Genomic DNA, 19,085 nt, shown 5'->3' with positions numbered 1-19,085 from the left:
GGGAACATTTTTCCTGCATCTAGCTTGTCTAGTCCTTTTATGATTTTATATGTCTCTATAAGACCCCCTCTCATCCTTCTAAACTCCAGTGAATACACGCCTAGTCTTTCCAATCTTTCCTCGTATGACAGTCCCTCCATCCCAGGGATTAACCTCGTGAACCCACGCTGCACTGCCTCAATGGCAAGGATGTCCTGACAGTTCCAAATTTAAATTTGAAGCTAACTAAATTTATATAAAATGTACACTACTGATCTGTGAATGCTTCTATGCTATAGGATGAAACAAATGGCCGAGAACAATTGCCAATTTGTCTAGAGCTGATCTGCAACTTGCATAGCTTGATTATATCTATGGAACAGATACGGTCCAGCTATCTTCTGAATGCCGAGAATTACACAGAAGGGGAACTAGCTATTCAGCCTAAGAGACTGATGGGCACATTGAGGTAATGTAACAATAAATGCCACAGTAAATTGTTAATAATGTGTGGAAGGAGAATTGCAGAAGTTAGAATGTTCTTTCACAACCATTGAGTACTTTACCTTTCATTAATTTTTTTTAATACCAGAATCGTGTCAAGATCATAAAATATGAATATTTATTCATGCACAGGTAGACATTTTGAACTAAGCAAGTTTGTCATATACACAAGTATACAGAGTTACAGATACCATGAAAATCTTGCTTGCAGCAGTATCATTGGCAGATAGATTCAGGCAACACATATGTAAATTAATGATAAATTATCCAAATTCTACAATGGGGGACAGTGGGGGAGAGAAAGGTCTGCAAAAATAAAAGACATTAGCGCTAAAAATGTGGAAAAATAGTCCATTAGAGTACGAGGCATTCCTTTGCTGAGGTAGAATTAAAACTGGGTCAATAACCTAATGATTGTAGGAAAGTAGCTGCTCTTGACCTGGTGGTGCAGAACTTCAGATTGTTGTACTTTCTTTCCGGTGACAGAGTGAGAAGAGACCATGGCCCGGCTTCCACAGTTCCATGATGAAAAATGAGTTTTCATAAGGCAGTGTCTGAATGCAGATGCTTTTGGTGTTGGGGATGTCTGTCCATGTTGGACAGGGCATGGTCAGCCACTCTCTAAAGTCTTGCATCCCTGTACATTGGAATGTTTGGATGTATACCTCTTGCTTTTCCTATTCTTACTGTATGCCACTTATCGTAAAGACGATGAATAGAAAATCACAATGTAACTCCATGTGCATGCTTCAGACATTTAGTAGCTTAAAGGTATCCATTCTTCGTGAGCCTAAAAATTTGCCGGTTGTCCTTTTCCATTAGTTTCTGCTTGAATTGCACTGCAGGTTACTTGATATCAGAAATAGATAGGAAACTAAGATTGTCATTCTGCAGTCTGAAAAGTTCAAGTAATTTTTGCGCTGTTTGTACAGCTCCTGAAACTAATTGAATCATTCATTATCTCACTGTATTTGAACTTGGATTCATCATTGTCACTTACTTGGGATAAATGTTGCAGAAACAGAAATGACTATTCAGCAGAAGAGTACAAATACATTACCTCCCTAACAATGGCATCACAGGTAGACAGGGTTGTAAAGAAGGTGTCTGGCATGCAGGCCTTCAGTCGGGGTACTGAGCACAGAAATTGGGACACTAGTTGCAGTTGTACAAGACAAGTGCAAGTTGTACAAGACAAGTGAGGCTGCATTTATAGTATTGTATGCAGTTTTGGTTACTCTGCTGTAGGAAAGATGTCATTAAGCTGGAAAGAATGCAAAGTAGATTTTCTAGAGGTGCTTGAGTTATACCCTGAAAGGAGCCTGAGTTTTAGACAGGCTTGGATTCTATTTCTTGGTGTGTAGGAGATTGAGGGCTGGCCTTGGAAGGTGGTGCCTCGATATGGTGAATGCACACCACATCTTTTTCCAGGATAGGGTAATCAAAAACTAGAGGGTATAGATATACGGTGAGATGGGAAAGGTTATGCAATTTCCTCACACAAATGATGATAATGAGCTAATGGGGAAAGTGGTTGAGGAAGGTATGATATTTAAAAGATTCCCTTCAGCCTCCACAATGCTCCAGAAAAAAACAATCCAAGTTTGTCCAACCTCTTCTTGTAGCTATCTGGACTACACTTCTCACCCTGCCTCCTGTAAAGAGTCTATACCCTACTCCCAATTCCTCTATCTACGCCGCATCTGCCCAGGACGCATGTGGTGTTCCATAATTGAATATCCGAGATGTCCTCATTCTTTAGGGATCAGGGGTTCCCCTCTCCCATCATAGATGAGGCCCTCACACGGGTCTCCTCGGTATCCCGCAGCTCTGCTCTTGCTCCCCCTCCCTCCAGTCGCAACATGGACAGAGTCCCCGTAGCCCTCACCTTTCACCTCATCAGCCTTCGCATACAGCATATGATCCTCCGACATTTTCGCCACTTCCAGTGGGATCCCAGGACTAGTCACATCTTCCCATCTCCACTGCTTTTCGCAGAAACCGTACCCTCCGCAACTCCTTGATTTACACATCCCTTCCCACCCAAACCACCCCCTCCCAGGTACATTCCCCTACAATTGCAGGAGATGCAACACCTGTCCCTATCCCTCCTCCCTCATCTCTGTCCAAGGACCCTGAGAGGTTCATTTGCGCCACTTCCAACCTCATCTACTGTATCCGCTGTTCCAGGTGTGGACTCCTATCTATTGGTGAGCCCAAAAACAGACTCGGCGATCGTTTCGCTGAACACCTCCGCTCAGTCCACTTAGGCCTATGTGATTTCCTGGTTGCGAAACACTTTATCTCCCCCTCCCATTCCCATGTTGACCTTACTGTACTGGGCCTCCTTCAATGTCAGTGTGGCCAAATGCAAATTGGAGGAACAGCGTCTCATATTTCGCTCGGGTTGCTTACAACCCAGCGGTATGAATATTGATTTCTCTACCTTCAAGTAACCCTTGCTTTCCCTCTCTCTCCTACCTCCCCCACCCTAGTTCTCCAACTAGCTTCACGGTCCTAATTAATTTTATGCCTTGTTTTTCCTCTCTCTCCTTTCCTAACGCCAACAATAAACATTCTTCTTCAATTAACACATTTCCTTCCTCATCGTCTGCTTTGATCTAACGTTTTCACACCTTACTTTCTCTCTATACCCTTCATATCACTAGCTTCCCTCTCCCCTGACTCTGTTTGAAGTAGGGTCTTGATCCTTCTTTCCAGAGATGTTGCCTGCCCTGCTGAGTTACTCCAACATTTTGTGTCTATCTTCCATATAAGATTATAATTGCACTTGCAATGTGTTAACAATATATCCAAGTTCAGTATAAAGAATGAATTGACATTTGAATAAACTAATGCACAGTCCAAAATAATGATATATACTTTCCACATGTCTTTTAGAGAGCTGAATCCAATGTATGATGGATATCTCCAGCATGATGCACAGGAAGTTTTGCAGTGCATTTTAGGATATATCCTAGAAGCTTGCCAGTTATTAAAGAGTCGCACATCTACTGAAGAAAATATCAATCCTGAAACAAGTATGGAGAATAAAACGAACAGGCCCATTGAAATCTCCAGCATAAAAAATATTGTTGTACAAGCCAACCATGAAATGCCTGATCGAAAGAAAGAGGAAATACTCAAGAAAAACGGAAAAAGAAAAAGTGATACACAAACAGGCAATGCCATGAAAAGAGCTAAGTTGCCAAAGGATCCAAAAAACATAGAAGGGAAACGACAGACACGTGGGAAGAGGAAACCTTCAGGTGACGACATTGTGCAAGAACCTGACACTGATATTAAGCGTGTATCTGAAAATGGCATTGCTTGCATAGTTGCTGAGAGAAAAAAACGACTTGGGTTAAGATGGCTAAAACCTACATTGAACCAGCCAAGTATACTTTCAAAATTCTGTAGTCTTGGAAAATCAGGATCAAATGTCTGCATGAAAGACCCACGTAATGTAGATGCAAATGGACATCAGCCAAATTTTAGCAAAAATGTAAATGGAGACTGTTTGACAGATTTCAACTGTTCTTCCACAAGCTGTGCAAACCAGCATGTTAAAGAAATTGCCAGTAAGAAAAATCAAGATTTGTGTGAAATTGAAGACATGAGCAGAAGTAAAACAGGTTAGTGAATCTATAAGATGCATTGAGTTTTTTGAGCAAAGGGAGGATGCAGAATATCAGGATTCACTCATTATCTCAATTGGCATCTCACAATGCCAGTTGTAAGACTTTTTTCTAATCTTGGTATGATATAATTCTACAAAGACGTAAACGCAAATAAGATCTGGGAAAAAGAAAAGCGAAGAGATGCAGCCAAGTTGTTGAAAGTCATGTCAGAAAGACGAGAAATGAAATTGTCCCTGAATCTGCGTGGTATGCGTTTTTGCACTTCTGTACCTCTTGCCTGATGGGAGAGAGGAGAAGAGGGTCCAAGGTGAGGCTCATCGTTGAATATACTGGTGGCCTTGCTGAGGCAGCGTGAAGTGTAGATGGAGTCAATGGAAGGGAGGTTGGTTTGCGTGATGGTCTGGGTTGCGTCCACAAGCTGCAATTCGGCGGAGCACACGGCCTAGGTCAGAGCCTGCAGCTGATAGAGCACGTGGCTTATGGAGCTTGGGACGGCGGAGCCCACGGCCGAGGTTGGAGCCCGCACACTGCGAGTTGACTGAGCCATGCGGCTGCGCCAGTGCCACGGAAATGTACGGGGAGGACCCGGCAGCGATAGTGGAGAGGTCTGTGTGGCGGTCAATGGGGGCACCAACCGACGGACGAGGACGGACCACGTGCAGTGAGGAAGCCGCTGCCGAGGGAAGGAACAAAGGAGAACACGACGTGGGGGGCCACCATGTGGGAGTGAAGAACATGGGATCCGGCATGGGGGAACTGCCTTGACGGGGGAAGGGGAGGACAAAGGGGGACCTGGCACGGATATTGTGTATACTTTGTAGCTTAAGTCAACGACCATATTGGCGACTTTTGCATACCTTGGGTACGCAAGCAAAGAATTTCACTGTTGTCACGTGTAACAAAGTATTTATTCAATTTCTTGCGGTCTTGGGTGGAGCTGTTCACAAACCATGCTGTGATGCACCGCGATAAAATGCTTTCTATAGCGCCTTTAGAAGTTGGTGAGAGCTGTTGGTGAAATGCTGAACTTTTAAGCCTTCTAGGGATGTAGAGGCATCAGTGCGACTTATGGGTCACGTTCCATAAACCCTTGTGGAAGTCAGTTTTTATGCGTCGGAATCAACAATAAACACATTGTCGGTAGAATGGATATTTTAATAGAATGGAAGATTGGTGACTCCCAATATATATCTTATATGGGAGAATGAGGAAGTAGGGTTGAAATGTATAAAACCAAACGTGAAGAGTATTCTTCACCAAACTATACCAATCCAAAGGGTCTGCAAATTGCTCAGCACAAGTGATAGGAAGTCATTGACAAAATCAGCATTTGGCAATTTTATGCTAGATCAACAGATAACTTCTCCAAACTGTGAAAGATGACAGATCTGCCGCTACAACCAACACATTCACAGAATTCTCATGACCATACTGACCAGCAGTCTACAGCTTAGATTGGATTTAAACACGATCACATTGCCTGTGATCAAGCATCTCTATTTGATCTTATTTTCAGAACCAGTTGCTACAAAAGAAACAGTGAGGAGTGTATTGCTTTTACATGATGAATGAGCTGTTCAATAGGTTTCAGACAAATTCTAAGCAAAGTCAACATGCAACTCAGTGTTTAGCGAGCACAGCATCAATTATTGATGCTTATGTAACAGATTGGTTACAGTTTCTGCCACGTCGGAAGCTTTTGGCATTTGCCATAGAGGCTGTACTTGTGTCTCCAGTGCCAATTAACTGAACAATGGCTTTTGAAATTAGCAGACAGCTCCTTGTGCAGCCATGATTCGGTAAAATCCTTTACGAAACCCAGAGCAGATCAGCTCCTGTAAGTGGAACAGCGCACAGCTAGAATGGTGCCTGTCAGCATAATTTGCATGAAAAATTGTACGATATGCTAATGTCACTCGTGGGCTTTGGGGTTGATTGCCTATGCTAACTCACTTATACAATGTGAGAGAAGACATATATTTTGGCACAACTCAGAAATTCAGAAGTGGGCTTAAAGAATTGTTTACCTAAGTGCGAGTTTATGTAGGTTGCATATTGCGTAAGTCAGGAAGTGCCCATATTTTAACGTACTTACTCCCTTATTTGAACAACTGCATTTCACACTCCAGATAATAACACTTAACTGTACAATTCAATCACTTTTCACCATTTGTATAATGGCAATATCAAGGAACAAAAAAAATCTCAATCATTGGGGAATGTCTAATTGTGGCTGTCAGCAGAACGTGAGAAATTTTGAAATGTAATGCTTCTGTGTTTCCGGATCATAAAAATAATTCAAAGCTACATATGTGTAGACGTGTAGGTTAATTGGCTGGGTAAATGTAAAAAAAATTGTCCCTAGTGGGTGTAGGATAGTGTTAATGTACGGGGATCACTGGGCGGCACGGACTTGGTGGGCCGAAAAGGCCTGTTTCCGGCTGTATATATGATATGAGCTTTATTTCTGCAGTTTTTCATTCAATTTTTGTGATTTGTACGTGACATACAGGAGTAGCCTAATTGCTGTTACTGTATGTTACAAGATTTATATGCAGTAATTAGTGAATAGTATAGAAATGTTACCTGTACAGTAAGTAGTACAATACTTATCAATAGTTCCTACCATTCACAATGCCTCAGCAGAGGTTTGGCTTGTTGATATATTTTCCAAAGCATAAAAGAGACAAGTGGGCAAGAAACTTAGCTTTGTAACTTCAGGGACACTTGCAAAAATGTCAACTCTTGGCTCCTTATCACAGGATTCTTTTTATATAACACATGGTATTAACACTTCTTTTTTGTTTGTTTAGAATTGTCTGGCTTTGAACTGATGGATGCAATGTTCCAAGGACAGTTAGTTTTAAGGACACGATGCTTGGAGTGTGAATGTTACTCTGAACGAAGAGAGAATTTCCAAGACATCAGTGTACCTGTTCAAGAGAATGACTCCAAGGAGAAGGGCTCTGAGAGTAAGTTATTTAATTACTTCATTTGTATTTAGTAAATGCAGTGCATAATTTTTAGTGTAGTGGAACATTATTTTAATGCTGTAAAAGCAAAATACCACAAGAGCAAGAAATCTGAATCATCAAATGCTGGAAATAGCTTATCAGGAAAAAAATATTGATTGCCCTGCTCGATACTTTATTTGTTATACTTTTGTGTTACTTTTGCATTTGGTTAGGTTGGGGAAAGCTTTTAAAAATTGCAGAGGAGAATGATACATCCATGAAATTACCTCTTCTCAAATATCAAATGTGGTTGGGCTACATTTGAATACACTATTCAGTTCTGAATAAACCCAGTAACTACTGACCTGGCAATTAAATGCTGGTGATGGGGAATTATTCTAAGCAATGATCAGGGATAGAATTAACAATCACTTGGAGAAGCATAGATTGATTAGAGAAGGTGTGCATCAATTTGTTTAAAAATAAATTCGGTCCAACTAATTTGAAAGTATTTGGATGGAGTAACAGAAGGAGTCAAAGATATGGTGGAATACAGTAGAACTCTGATATCTGATACACTTGGGACTTTGCAAGCATGTGAAGTTTCCGCAGATTTCCACGTTTTTAAAATCCATTTCCGCGCCTTTTGCATGGTTTCCGCGTTTTTTACTTTGCCAAACAAACGGAGAAATCGATCGAAAAAAGAAAGGAAAAAAAAAACGATGTGTAGGCTTGTAATGAACACTAGGGTTCCGCGAGAAATCCCTCCCGCGTGCCCTGGAAGTCCCTGAAAATGTGGCACCTAGGCTGGGCAAGGCAGCCAATCTTGACCTCATCGGGACTTCCACGGCCGATCAGTGGGTTGAATTTGCAACCTGCGGCTGAGGCTAGCATATCTATCCCCATAGCCGACTTCCTTGGCCTGCTGGATGAACCAGCAAAGCTTTGGAACCAAGAGTGCCAGAAAATCAGTGGTGGAACTGTAATGAGTAAATATTAAATTTAAGTGCAAGATTATATAACTAAGTTAATTAAGACAGGGTTAAAATATAAAACACAGCAGAAAAGCCAAATACCACCTTTTTGGGCTGATTATTAATTAATGTGCGAATTTACTTCAAAATGATATAAGTGTCCAGTGACATTTTCACATTATTTTGTAATGTCTGTTTTTTAGAAACATAGAGAATAGGTGCAGGAGGAGGCCCTTCGAGCCAGCACCACCATTCATTGTGATCATGGCTGATCATCCACAATCAGTAACCCGTGCCTGCCTTCTCCCCATATCCCTTGATTCCACTAGCCCATGGAGCTCTATCTAACTCTCTCTTAAATCCATCTAGTGATTTGGCCTCCACAGCCCTCTGTGGCAGAGAATTCCACAAATTCACAACTCTCTGGGTGAAAAAGTTGCTTCTCACCTCAGTTTTAAATGGCCTCCCCTTTATTCTAAGACTGTGGCCCCTGGTTCTGGACTCGCCCAACATTGGGAACATTTTTCCTGCATCTAGCTTGTCCAGTCCTTTTATAATTTTATGTGTCTCTATAAGATCCCCTCTCAGCCTTCTAAACTCCAGTGAATACAAGCCTAGTCTTTTCAATCTTTCCTTATATTACAGTCCAGCCCTCCCAGGGATCAATCTCGTGAACCTACGCTGCACTGCTTCAATTACAAGGTTGTCCTTCCTCAAATTAGGAGACCAAAACTGTGCACAATACTCCAGATGTGGCCCTATACAACTACAGAAGAACCTCTTTACTCCTATACTGAAATCCTTATTATGAAGGCCTACATGCCATTAGCTTTCTTCACTGCCTGCTGTACCTGCACGCCAACTTTCAGTGACTGGTGTACAAGGACACCCAGGTCTCGCTGCACTTCCCCCTTACCTAACCTGACACCATTGAGATAATAATCTGCCTCTTTTTTTTTGCCGCCAAAGTGGATAACCTCGCATTTATCTATATTATACTGCATCTGCCCACTCACTCAACCTGTCCAGGTCACCCTGCAACCTCCTAACATCCTCTTCGCAGTTCACACTGACACCCAGCTTTGTATCATCCGCAAACCTGCTAGTGTTACTTCTAATTCCTTCATCCAAATCTTTAATATATATGGCAAACAGTTGCGGCCCCAACACCGAGCCTTGCGGCACTCCACTCGCCACTGCCTGCCATTCTGAAAAGGATCCATTTACTCCTACTTTTTACTTCCTGTCTGCCACCCAATTTTCTATCCATGTCAACACCCTACCCCCAATACCATGTGCTCTAATTTTGCTCACCAATCTCTCGTGTGGGACCTTATCAAAGGCTTTCTGAAAGTCTAGATACACTACATCCACTGGCTCCCCTTCATCCATTTTACTTGTCACATCCTCAAAAAATTCTGGAAGATTAGTCAAGTATGATTTCCCTTTCATAAATCCATGCTGACTTGGATTTATCCTTTTACTGCTATCCAAATGCACCGTTAATACCTCTTTAATAATTGACTCCAGCATCTTCCCCACCACCGATGTCAGGCTAACTGGTCTGTAATTCCCCGTTTTCTCTCTCGCTCCTTTCTTGAAAAGTGGGATAACATTAGCTATCCTCCAAGCCACAGGAACTGATCCTGAATCTATTGAACGTTGGAAAATGATCACCAATGTGTCCACTATTTCTAGTGCCACCTCCCTGAGTACCCTGGGATGCTGACCATCAGGCCCTGGGGACTTATCAACCTTCAGTCCCATCAGTCTACCCAATACTATTTCTCGCCTAATGCAAATTTCTTTCAGTTCCTCTACCCCTCTAGATCCTCTGTCCTCTAGTACATCTGGGAAATTGTTTGTTTCTTCCTTAGTGAAGACAGATCTGAAGTACCTGTTCAACTCTTCTGCCATTTCCTTGTTACCCATAATAATTTCACCCGTGTCTGCCTTCAAGGGACCCACATTTGACTTTGCTTTGAAATGCGCTAAAAGAGGCTTGAAACTGGCAATTTTGTGTGTAAATTTTCGAACATTTTCTTCTTTTTTTTTTTGAAAAGCGCTCGGCTCTTTTCCCATGCCTGACTTTGGCGCCACCCAGGCCGATTTCTAATTATTAGGGCAGTTATAGAAAAAACATCCAATACAGTATTCAGGTGACTTGAAAGAGAGCACAGCAAACATCACCTGGTGAGCCAGAAGCTGATCCATTCAGATTTCTTGTCTAATATCGGAATATTGGAGTTTTACTGTCAATAAATTTTCAAACATTATTTGATACTGTCATGGAATGGCCTTGTCATCAAGTTTGAAACCCATGGAATAAAAGAGGCTGTAAAGTGAATTTTGGCTAATGAGCAGGTAGCCATTGTGATGAAAGTATATGGTCTGGGAAGAGTGCAGCGGTGATCCCCATGGTTCAGTACTGGGAGTACTGCATTTCTTAACAAATTGCTTTAAGGCACGAAATTACAAGAAAAAAATGGAATAACTTGTAATTAATTTTCTTCCAGTATCACCCGAACCAAAGATGGAGATAAAAACACTGAAGTGGGCAATATCGCAGTTTGCTTCAGTGGAAAGAATAGTTGGTGAAGACAAATATTTCTGTGAGAACTGTCATCATTACACAGAAGCTGAACGCAGCTTGTTGTTTGACAAGATGCCAGAGGTTGTGACTATCCATTTAAAGTGCTTTGCAGCATGTAACTCAGAGTAAGTATGAAAATCACTGATTTGAATTTTATAGAACCTGAGGTTTATTTTTCTCCCATCTGCTTTGCTTTGCTCCTTGTATGAGATTTTACCATTATACTTTTTAATAGTGAAAATTAGGGGGAGAGAAACTCCACATACCTGTATATATTTAAAAAAAAGAAAACTAACAATTGAAAAAGTGTTTCCTGTCCACACTGTTTTTATTAATTTTTTTCTGGATTCGGGCACTGCTGATGAGGTCAGCATTTACTATCCATTCTAGTTGCACTTTAAGTTGGTGGTAAGCTGCCTTCATGCACCATTGCCTTTCTTCTGATAAGGGTATTCCCACAAAGTGTTCCAGGATTTTGACGCAGAGACATTGAATGGGTCCAAGTCAAGACGGTGCATAACATGGAAGGGAAACTGCAGGTAGTGGCTTTCCATGCGTCTTGCTACCCTTGTCCTCCTCGATGGTAGAGATTTTGGGTTTGGGATATGTCCATTTCATTTTGTAGGTGGAATGCACTGCAGCCATTGTGCTGCTATAGAAGAGAATGATGAGTGGGGTTGGAGCGATTCATGGAACGATTCGTTAATTCCTTTTAATACCATTGTAGATGGCTACAAAATGAGGCATCTGCAATGGCCTGAATCCACAAGAGAAACTTTGATTTTCACGAAATGTGGAAAACCCTAAAATTGCAATTAGCTTCACGCAGTTATAATTGCAAATCGCAGTTGATTCATCTTTCATTGCTGATGCAAAATTCAAGCCTACGTCATTGCCATAAATGGTCTCTTATTATTTTTAGGTTGGAACCTTACGGCAATCTCTCAAAAGTGAATACTCCATTGCTGACGCCTCTTACACTTTCGCTGGAAGAATGGAGTACTAAAGAGGCCAATGACAACTATGAGCTGTTTGCAGTAGTCATGCATAATGGGGTGAGTATTAGTAGTGGTCATTACACGGCCTACATAAAAATGCCATATTTTGGCAGTCAAGAGATGCACAAAGAAGAATCTGCACCAAACTGTGTACATGGTGTGAAACAGGAATCACTTGGTGAGGAAGAGGCAAAGAATACTGTTTGTTCACATGAATATGATGATGGTGAGGTATCGGTTAAATTAAAAGGAAACCTCCAAACAGCATCTGGTAAAACTACAAAGAAGAATGCAGAAAGTGTTGGGCTCTTAGGTGGACAAAAACACATGTCCAGCTTTTATCTGAATGCCTCCAAGAACAAGAATAACCCTGAAAAACCTGGATTTGCATTAAATGAAAATGACAACTATGAAGACATACAACATTGTTTCCTCAACAACCAAAGCAGTTTTACCAGTCAGCATGGAGTATTTAAAACTGAGGGGGACACTTCAGAAAATGTATTTCCTCAAAGTTGCTCTAGTCTGCAGGAATATGAAGGAAAATGGATGTTGTTTGATGATGCTGAGGTAAAGCTTACAGACGAGCACGATTTTCTCAGCTCACTTTCTCCATCATCTTCTTGCACATCAACTCCATATCTATTGTTTTATAAGAAAGTGGCAAATGCATAAAAATGCACCTTTAAAGGATACTATAATTTTACCATGGGGAATCTTTCATTGCTTGTTCTATAATATAGAGGACTATTTAAACTTTGCAGTGAAGCTTCATGAACAATCAAGTATAATCAAAACAGCCTGATTAAATAAGCCTCCAAATATAAAAAGATTGTAGGCTCTAAATTTATTACCAGTTAATGAAAATTAACATAAATACTGTATTCACACGTTGTGTGCAAATTGTACATCCCTTGTCTCCTTCGGAGATGGTCTTGAATTTACAACTGTACTCCATCCTAATTTGTTCAGCTGGTTAAATTTAAGTGATTTAAAATCACCACAGCTATGTGTAAAACACCTGCCGTATTTATAAAACTGCCCTGCAGTCCATAATAATAAAAATCTAAAGAATCTCTTTTAGAAGATTGGAAGATGGTAGAAGCCAGAGTTTGATCTCAACCCCCTCCCTTACCCCTAACATTAAGAATATCTTGAGGCACCTGCTATGCTACTCAGTCTCAATATCAAAGCCCAGATATTAAAGTTAAATGTGATTTACTGCCAAGCATTTGGTCCTTGATCTTGCTATGTTGGCAAAGATCAACTCTGAACAAACTGCCTATGTAAAGTCTGAATTAATCTATTTAGCTCTAATCTTGGGACCTTTTGCTGAGTTATCATTCTTAATAAAACTACACATTTAAGAGTATAATGTTTTGCTCTTAATTAAAACATCGATGTAGACATATCAAACATTTATCATTTATTTGCCATACAAGATGGTGATTGTAGATGCTTCATATCCTAAAAGTGACCTGTCCGTTGATTACCTTAGAAATTTCTACATTTGACAATATGTGCAAGGAATCTGGAATATTGTCACATTCTATTTTCTTAAGCATTGTATTATAGATATTAGTAATGTAAATATAAAACTTTGTACAGAATTACTTGAGTTTAATTATACAACCGGTGTCTAGTTTAAGGCATTCTAGAAGCTGTCCTTATTAGTTCACATCCAATTTGTAAATGCACTTAAAGGTTGTACATATACTGCACTTGCCTTTTAATAACATTTATTTGAGTTGATAAGCCTGCATGCTCATGTCTATATTATGTCTTTGGTCTTTTTTTTACATTTCTCATAAGTGATACATTTAGTGTAATGTGGAGATTAAACAAGATCTGCACTGAACTAAGTGGGTATCAGTAAACCACAGCAGCTTTACTGCCATAGAAACTAAAGGTGTTTTGCAAATGTTCATTTAGCACCACAATTAAAAAAGAAAGCCATTACCACAAATATGGTATAGTGTTTTTTTTTCTTTAATATTGGCAATTTTATCTTCACTTGAATATTTTAGTGAATTGTATGATTTCAATATTGTAGTAGATAAATACTGTTGTGACAGGACTGTGCTATCATGAACTGTTTTCATTGAGTTGGTGTGGGCAGAACACCATTTACTTCCGATTTGAAGCTAACTAACCCTGAATACAACTTATTGTAGCATAAGCAACTATGTTCAACCTTTTCCTTCCCCCCACTTCTAATAAAAACAAAGGCAAAATCATATGTGCATTGTTGTAAATAACCACTTTAATATTTTCATTAACTCCTTTTAAGAGTACAATTCCATGCAAACTATCTCTGAGGGCTAGTGGAATCAAGGGATATGGGGAGAAGTTGGGCACAGGTTACTGATTATGGATGATCATAATGAATGGCGTCCTCCTGCACCTATCTTTCTATCTCAGTTTGAATGCGAGCAGTCGTTCCAATCAAACCTGAATCCTGTTACCAATTTTTTTTCATATTACTATTCCTAAAAGGAATCATTGTAAAATGTGCAGGAACATTCATATGCATATTTCTCACTTCTAAAGGAATGCACAGTTGCAAGAAATTGCTGTTATTTCTCATTTTACTGTGGCATTAATATCAGTGCAGTCTTGTGTTCAGGTTGAGTAGCATATTAAGTGAGTAAATTTATTTATTTTACATTAATCCAAAACTTAAAAACACCAATCAAGCATTAGATATACTTTTATTTAAAATATTCCTATCTAGATTATGCTAAGCGTGTTTGGTCTTATCTCTGTCACGCAGATGCTCTCTCAGTAATCTAACGCTTATATAGAAATGAACCAACTGGAGGAAAACAAACCAATGTACCAGATTTTTAGTAATTACAATATTTAATCGTACCTTTTTTAAAAAATAAATGCCAATCACACACCAACTGTTCAAAAGATCTTGTTCAAACTTGATAAATAGTACATCAGCTAACATTAAGAACTTTTAATACATAATGGTAGATAAATAATGACAGTGAATCTGAACAACTGCAAATGCTTGTGACAAAACTAACAAAAGCACAATACTGAGACTGCAATTGAATGTAACCGTGGGAATATTAAAATAATTACAAGTACCATCAATACTGACATTTATCCTTGTTTTTGCACTTAAGGAAATGTAGTTTATCTAAAATATCCCCACATGTAGTTGTATTAAAAAAATTGAGGTATGAATTTGTTTTTAAATTTTTAATTATCGTTTCATTACCATGTTTGTTGGGCGATGATGAAATGGATAGCTTTTTATTGTATTCCTTCACATGCAACTGGATAAATGTCAAGTCCGCCTTTTCAGATGTCTATTTTTCGAAGGCTCAGACGACTGAAAGAATCCCTGCAACCACAACATGAATGAATCAATTAATGTTTTTATTTGCACATTGTAGAAATTTGAGACCAACTCCTCAAGGATATGATTGATGATAAACATCACTTAGGTTTTATGGCAAGCTGTTCACTGATGTATTATACCCCAGTTAATGCCTGCCTTCACCCAGGATCTTTAAATGTACATTGCCAAGGGAGCTTGTAATGTTATAACGACAATTTAGGAGATTTTACATCTTTTTTGAACTCTGGTTTAATAGCTCATGAGGTAGTGGACGATGATGCATTGAACAGTGCTTTTGCACATCAGGTCCCATAAGGAGAACAGAATCCTAATCAACTGGCATAATATGGTGCTTTTTAATTAATGTGCAACTGAAGATTTACCATTCTTACCGTTTTGTTTCCTGAAGACTTATTGGGCAGTGTGAACATCTGAACAAAAAATTCATATTAAGCAGACACCAAGCCAGTCTCATGAACAAAAGCAAAGTCATTGGTGAATATATGAATTATAACCTACCTATGGCAACTGATTGGTAGCACTGGTTTATAAAGTTGGGGAATTTTCCTGTTTATCAAAGGTTGGAGAGCTTCTTTGAGACGGTGATAGTTCCGTTCGAGCTCTCGTTGATATTCTTTCTGGTCAGGACCTATTAAACTCTTATTCTTCCGCAATGCATCTTCACATCTTAATAAAAAAAAATTACAGTCAATCAACATCCCCACAACTACTAAACAGGAAATATGTTTCAAGCTGCTTGGTGTTGTCACAAGACTTAATCTTAGCAGTAATTTAAGTAAGTCATGCCAGTGTTTGAATGCTCCCTGCATGTTAGTAATTGACAACACAAATTTAGCTAAAAAATAGGAAATAAAGGTTTGGATGGATAAGATGTTGGACCACAAGTTGATCTTAAATGGCTCTGACTAATTCTGCTTTTTTTGACGAGAGAATATGTTATTTCAACATACTAATTATTATTTATCAGCATAGTTGAAGGACAATGTTCAGTCTAGAAATACAACCCACATGACGATTATTCAAAAGATATGGAAGTGATGTGATGACTGTGCAGGGCCCTTATAATAATCTATTATGAAATAAAATACACTTGCATTATACACACAATTACAATGCAAATATATAGAACATTAAGATGCATATTTTGAAGATAGTGCCAATCTGCCTGTTACATGCTTATTACAACATATTGTGTTTATCTTGTAAAGACGGTGTAAAGATGTGCAAATGCAATTTATTTAATTAATTAATTTACCTTATTTTGTCTTACCCTCAGCTGTATAATGGTGTATTTATTACATGAGCCATCAGAGGATTTTGGTCTGAACCTTGAGAAATAATGTCATATTAGTATAGACTTTTGTCACGCAGCTTTAAGACAATTTCTGATTCAGACGTTTGCAGGCTGAAGTGAAGAGGGCTCCAAGAAGTCTCAATGGAGCATAAGGAATGGCTTGCAGCAGTTAGGCAGCTAATGAAAGGGAACACTGCCACCTAAGGCTTTCTTCCTGAGTTGTATGAGCAAATCTGGCACTCGACATGATCAATGGCAATTCCAGATAGCTGAGATTTCAGTTCCATCTAAACACTGGCATGAATGTCTTCAATATAGAAAGTATAAGAAATCTTACTTTTTGGTGAAGTCTTTGAAGCACAAGCGTAACTTGTTGTGGTGTCGGAATAGCTTAGGATCATTGGGAATTTCAGACAAAAATACTTGAGCAACTTCTAAAGGTCCCTGTGCAGAAAGATTAAATGTTACAGAAACAATTACTTAGCTTTAATGACCATCAACAACTTTTAAAGCAGGACGGAGGCAATATACCGGGAACCTACTGTTCATGTTTGAGCATTGAGTGAGAAAAATAAATCTCTAGTTGACTATAGTAATATTAAATTAATATAAGAACAAATATCAGAAGTAGCATTATACCTATAAGTTGTTCCTAACAATGCAACAAAATCAGAACAATTGCAAACATCTTAACTTTTTTTACATAAAATACCTTTCAACAATCAAATTTAAAAGGAATAACACATTTTCTTGACCAATAAATGTTTTTGTTGCCAAATGGGTATGATAATCTTGTGATGACATTTTCAGTATCATCAACCTCTTCATTCTTTTATCATTAGTGCCAATTTCCAAAAAGTAACATTAGTAAATCAATAAAACTAAATTTCATGTGGTATTGGATTTTTTTTCCTCTGGTAGATTTGAAGCCATACTTGATTAACTGTTGTTCCCACTGAGCCCTGTAACACCATCTGAAGCATTTTAGGATCAGCTGGATCTTGATGTGTTGCAAAAGCCAACTCTTGAGTTTTTTTCTGCATGTCTTCTATTGCCACTTCGATTGGTGTTAAAGTGACCTGTAGATAGAGTTTAATCTTGCTTAATCATCATTTCCATTAAATTCAGTTACATTTCTCAAGGTGGACACAAAAAGCTGGAATCACTCAGCGGGACAGGCAGCATCTCTGGAGAGACGGAATGGGTGACGTTTCGAGTCGAGACTGTCTGAAGAAGGGTCTCAACCTGAAACATCACCCATTCCTTCTCTCCAGAGATGCTGCCTGTCCCGCTGAGTTACTCCAGCTTTTTGTGTCTATCTTCGGTTTAAACCAGCATCTGCAGTTCCTTCTTATACGTTTGTCAATGAGTAGGACGAGAAATAAAATTAAAGACTAGTCCCTCCTAATATTTGTGTTAATATATCAGTAGTTTCAGAACTGTAGTCATCTATTTTACCTCTTGGCTGCAATTAGTGCACAATCTATGAAGAAAATGTTACCCTGAAAGGAATAGCCACACTTCCTAAAATAATTCACATTTTTAAAATTTAGATATAGGTTTCCACAATATTAAAAAGTGAATACTGTTGAAATGGTTTACATAACATTACAATGAAAGATGGACTAGAGATCACAAAACATTACCATTCTTGTATTAATTGAAAATCAAGCTCCAGAACATACTATTTTCTGTTCATTTTGAATTTCATCAAATGTAACAGTAAATGCCGAATCATGAAATCATTTCCTCACCTCCTCTTTGTGGATGACATTGATCCTGGTTTTAATGTAAGGGAACGCATGTGACACTGTCAGGATCGTTTTGCGTTTGAACTGTTCGTGAAGATCGCCATGTGCTCGGCCATCTATCGTGAATGGCGTACAATACATGAAACGTCTCAGATTATAGTTTTTGTCAAAGTAAGTAATCCTATCCTTCATTTCATAGGTGTCAAAATATGGTTCCACGTAAGTTATCTGAATGTATGCCTGTAAAAATAATTTATAGAACATCTGAATGAGCACAAATTACGTTTAGATTTGTTAGCATTTAGGTTTAGTTGTATTGTACTGAGGTTCAGTGAAAAGCTTGTTTTGCATGCTATCCAATCAGTTCAGATAATACTATGCATAAATGCAATCGTCGAATACAAATCAAGTCAAACTCAAGTACAACAGGTAGAGCAAAGTGCAAGATACAAAGTGCAGAATATGGTTCTTAGCATTGTAGCACTCCAGTTCCAGATAAAACCTAATATCTGCAATGTGGTAGAGGTGAATCAGACAGAACCCTAGTTTATGGAAGAATCTTTCAGAAACCTGTATTACACCATACAGACATATTCATATGTTCTTACCCTATTAGGATCCAATTTGCATTTGTCCACTGGATTAGAGTCTTTGATAACTTCCACAACATCCTCACCAAAACGTTCCCCATAAAATGCCTAAATCAAAAGAAAATGCATTTGTTATTCATGTATGGGGTACAGGATTCTTTTGTGAAAATGCTATCAAGTAGGTGAAGAAGTGTTGCTATGTACTTGCAGTACCTATTATGATACCAGGTGGCACTGTAACTGCCTTTCCAACATGAGTAGGTGCATCTGCTGTTGAACTAATGTGATGAATTTACCTGCTTAGAAAATAAGTTATCCTACAGTCATGAGCAATGTCACTATTGGATAACAAATTTTGATCTGTCCCTTTGAATGTAATCACCATATTCTGAAGCAAGCAACCTTCAGTGTAAATTAAGACTGGTTTCACT

At 39.0% G+C, this 19,085-nt stretch overlaps 2 protein-coding genes across 15 annotated transcripts in view; one reads left to right on the top strand and one right to left on the bottom strand.

Moving 5' to 3' along the window:
- usp1 (ubiquitin specific peptidase 1) overlaps nucleotides 1-13,986 on the top strand; it is a 28,755-nt gene extending 14,769 nt beyond the window's left edge. For 2 of the 3 annotated variants that reach the window (XM_078407540.1, XM_078407542.1), the window contains exons 6-10: nucleotides 279-448; nucleotides 3,385-4,118; nucleotides 6,938-7,096; nucleotides 10,569-10,770; nucleotides 11,568-13,985. In XM_078407540.1, the coding sequence (XP_078263666.1) occupies nucleotides 279-448; nucleotides 3,385-4,118; nucleotides 6,938-7,096; nucleotides 10,569-10,770; nucleotides 11,568-12,318 (2,016 nt within the window). In that variant the 3' untranslated portion in view covers nucleotides 12,319-13,985. Of the gene's footprint in view, nucleotides 1-278; nucleotides 449-3,384; nucleotides 4,119-6,937; nucleotides 7,097-10,568; nucleotides 10,771-11,567 lie in introns of all 3 variants that reach the window. The other variant, XM_078407543.1, reaches the window with a different exon arrangement.
- The window catches only part of dock7 (dedicator of cytokinesis 7), a 133,882-nt gene continuing 128,474 nt past the window's right edge, over nucleotides 13,678-19,085 (bottom strand). For all 12 annotated transcript variants that reach the window (XM_078407527.1, XM_078407528.1, XM_078407530.1 and 9 more), the window contains 6 exons: nucleotides 18,673-18,762; nucleotides 18,068-18,304; nucleotides 17,249-17,392; nucleotides 16,651-16,757; nucleotides 15,518-15,685; nucleotides 13,678-15,001 (listed from right to left, as the gene is read on the bottom strand). In XM_078407527.1, coding sequence (XP_078263653.1) covers nucleotides 14,959-15,001; nucleotides 15,518-15,685; nucleotides 16,651-16,757; nucleotides 17,249-17,392; nucleotides 18,068-18,304; nucleotides 18,673-18,762 — 789 coding nt within the window. In that variant the 3' untranslated portion in view covers nucleotides 13,678-14,958. The remainder of the gene's footprint in view (nucleotides 15,002-15,517; nucleotides 15,686-16,650; nucleotides 16,758-17,248; nucleotides 17,393-18,067; nucleotides 18,305-18,672; nucleotides 18,763-19,085) is intronic.

The sequence above is a fragment of the Rhinoraja longicauda genome, chromosome 11, assembly GCF_053455715.1.
Source record: "Rhinoraja longicauda isolate Sanriku21f chromosome 11, sRhiLon1.1, whole genome shotgun sequence".
NCBI classification, from domain to species: domain Eukaryota; kingdom Metazoa; phylum Chordata; class Chondrichthyes; order Rajiformes; family Arhynchobatidae; genus Rhinoraja; species Rhinoraja longicauda.
Note: the sequence above shows the minus strand (reverse complement) of the source record. Positions and strands in the feature narration are given on the sequence as shown.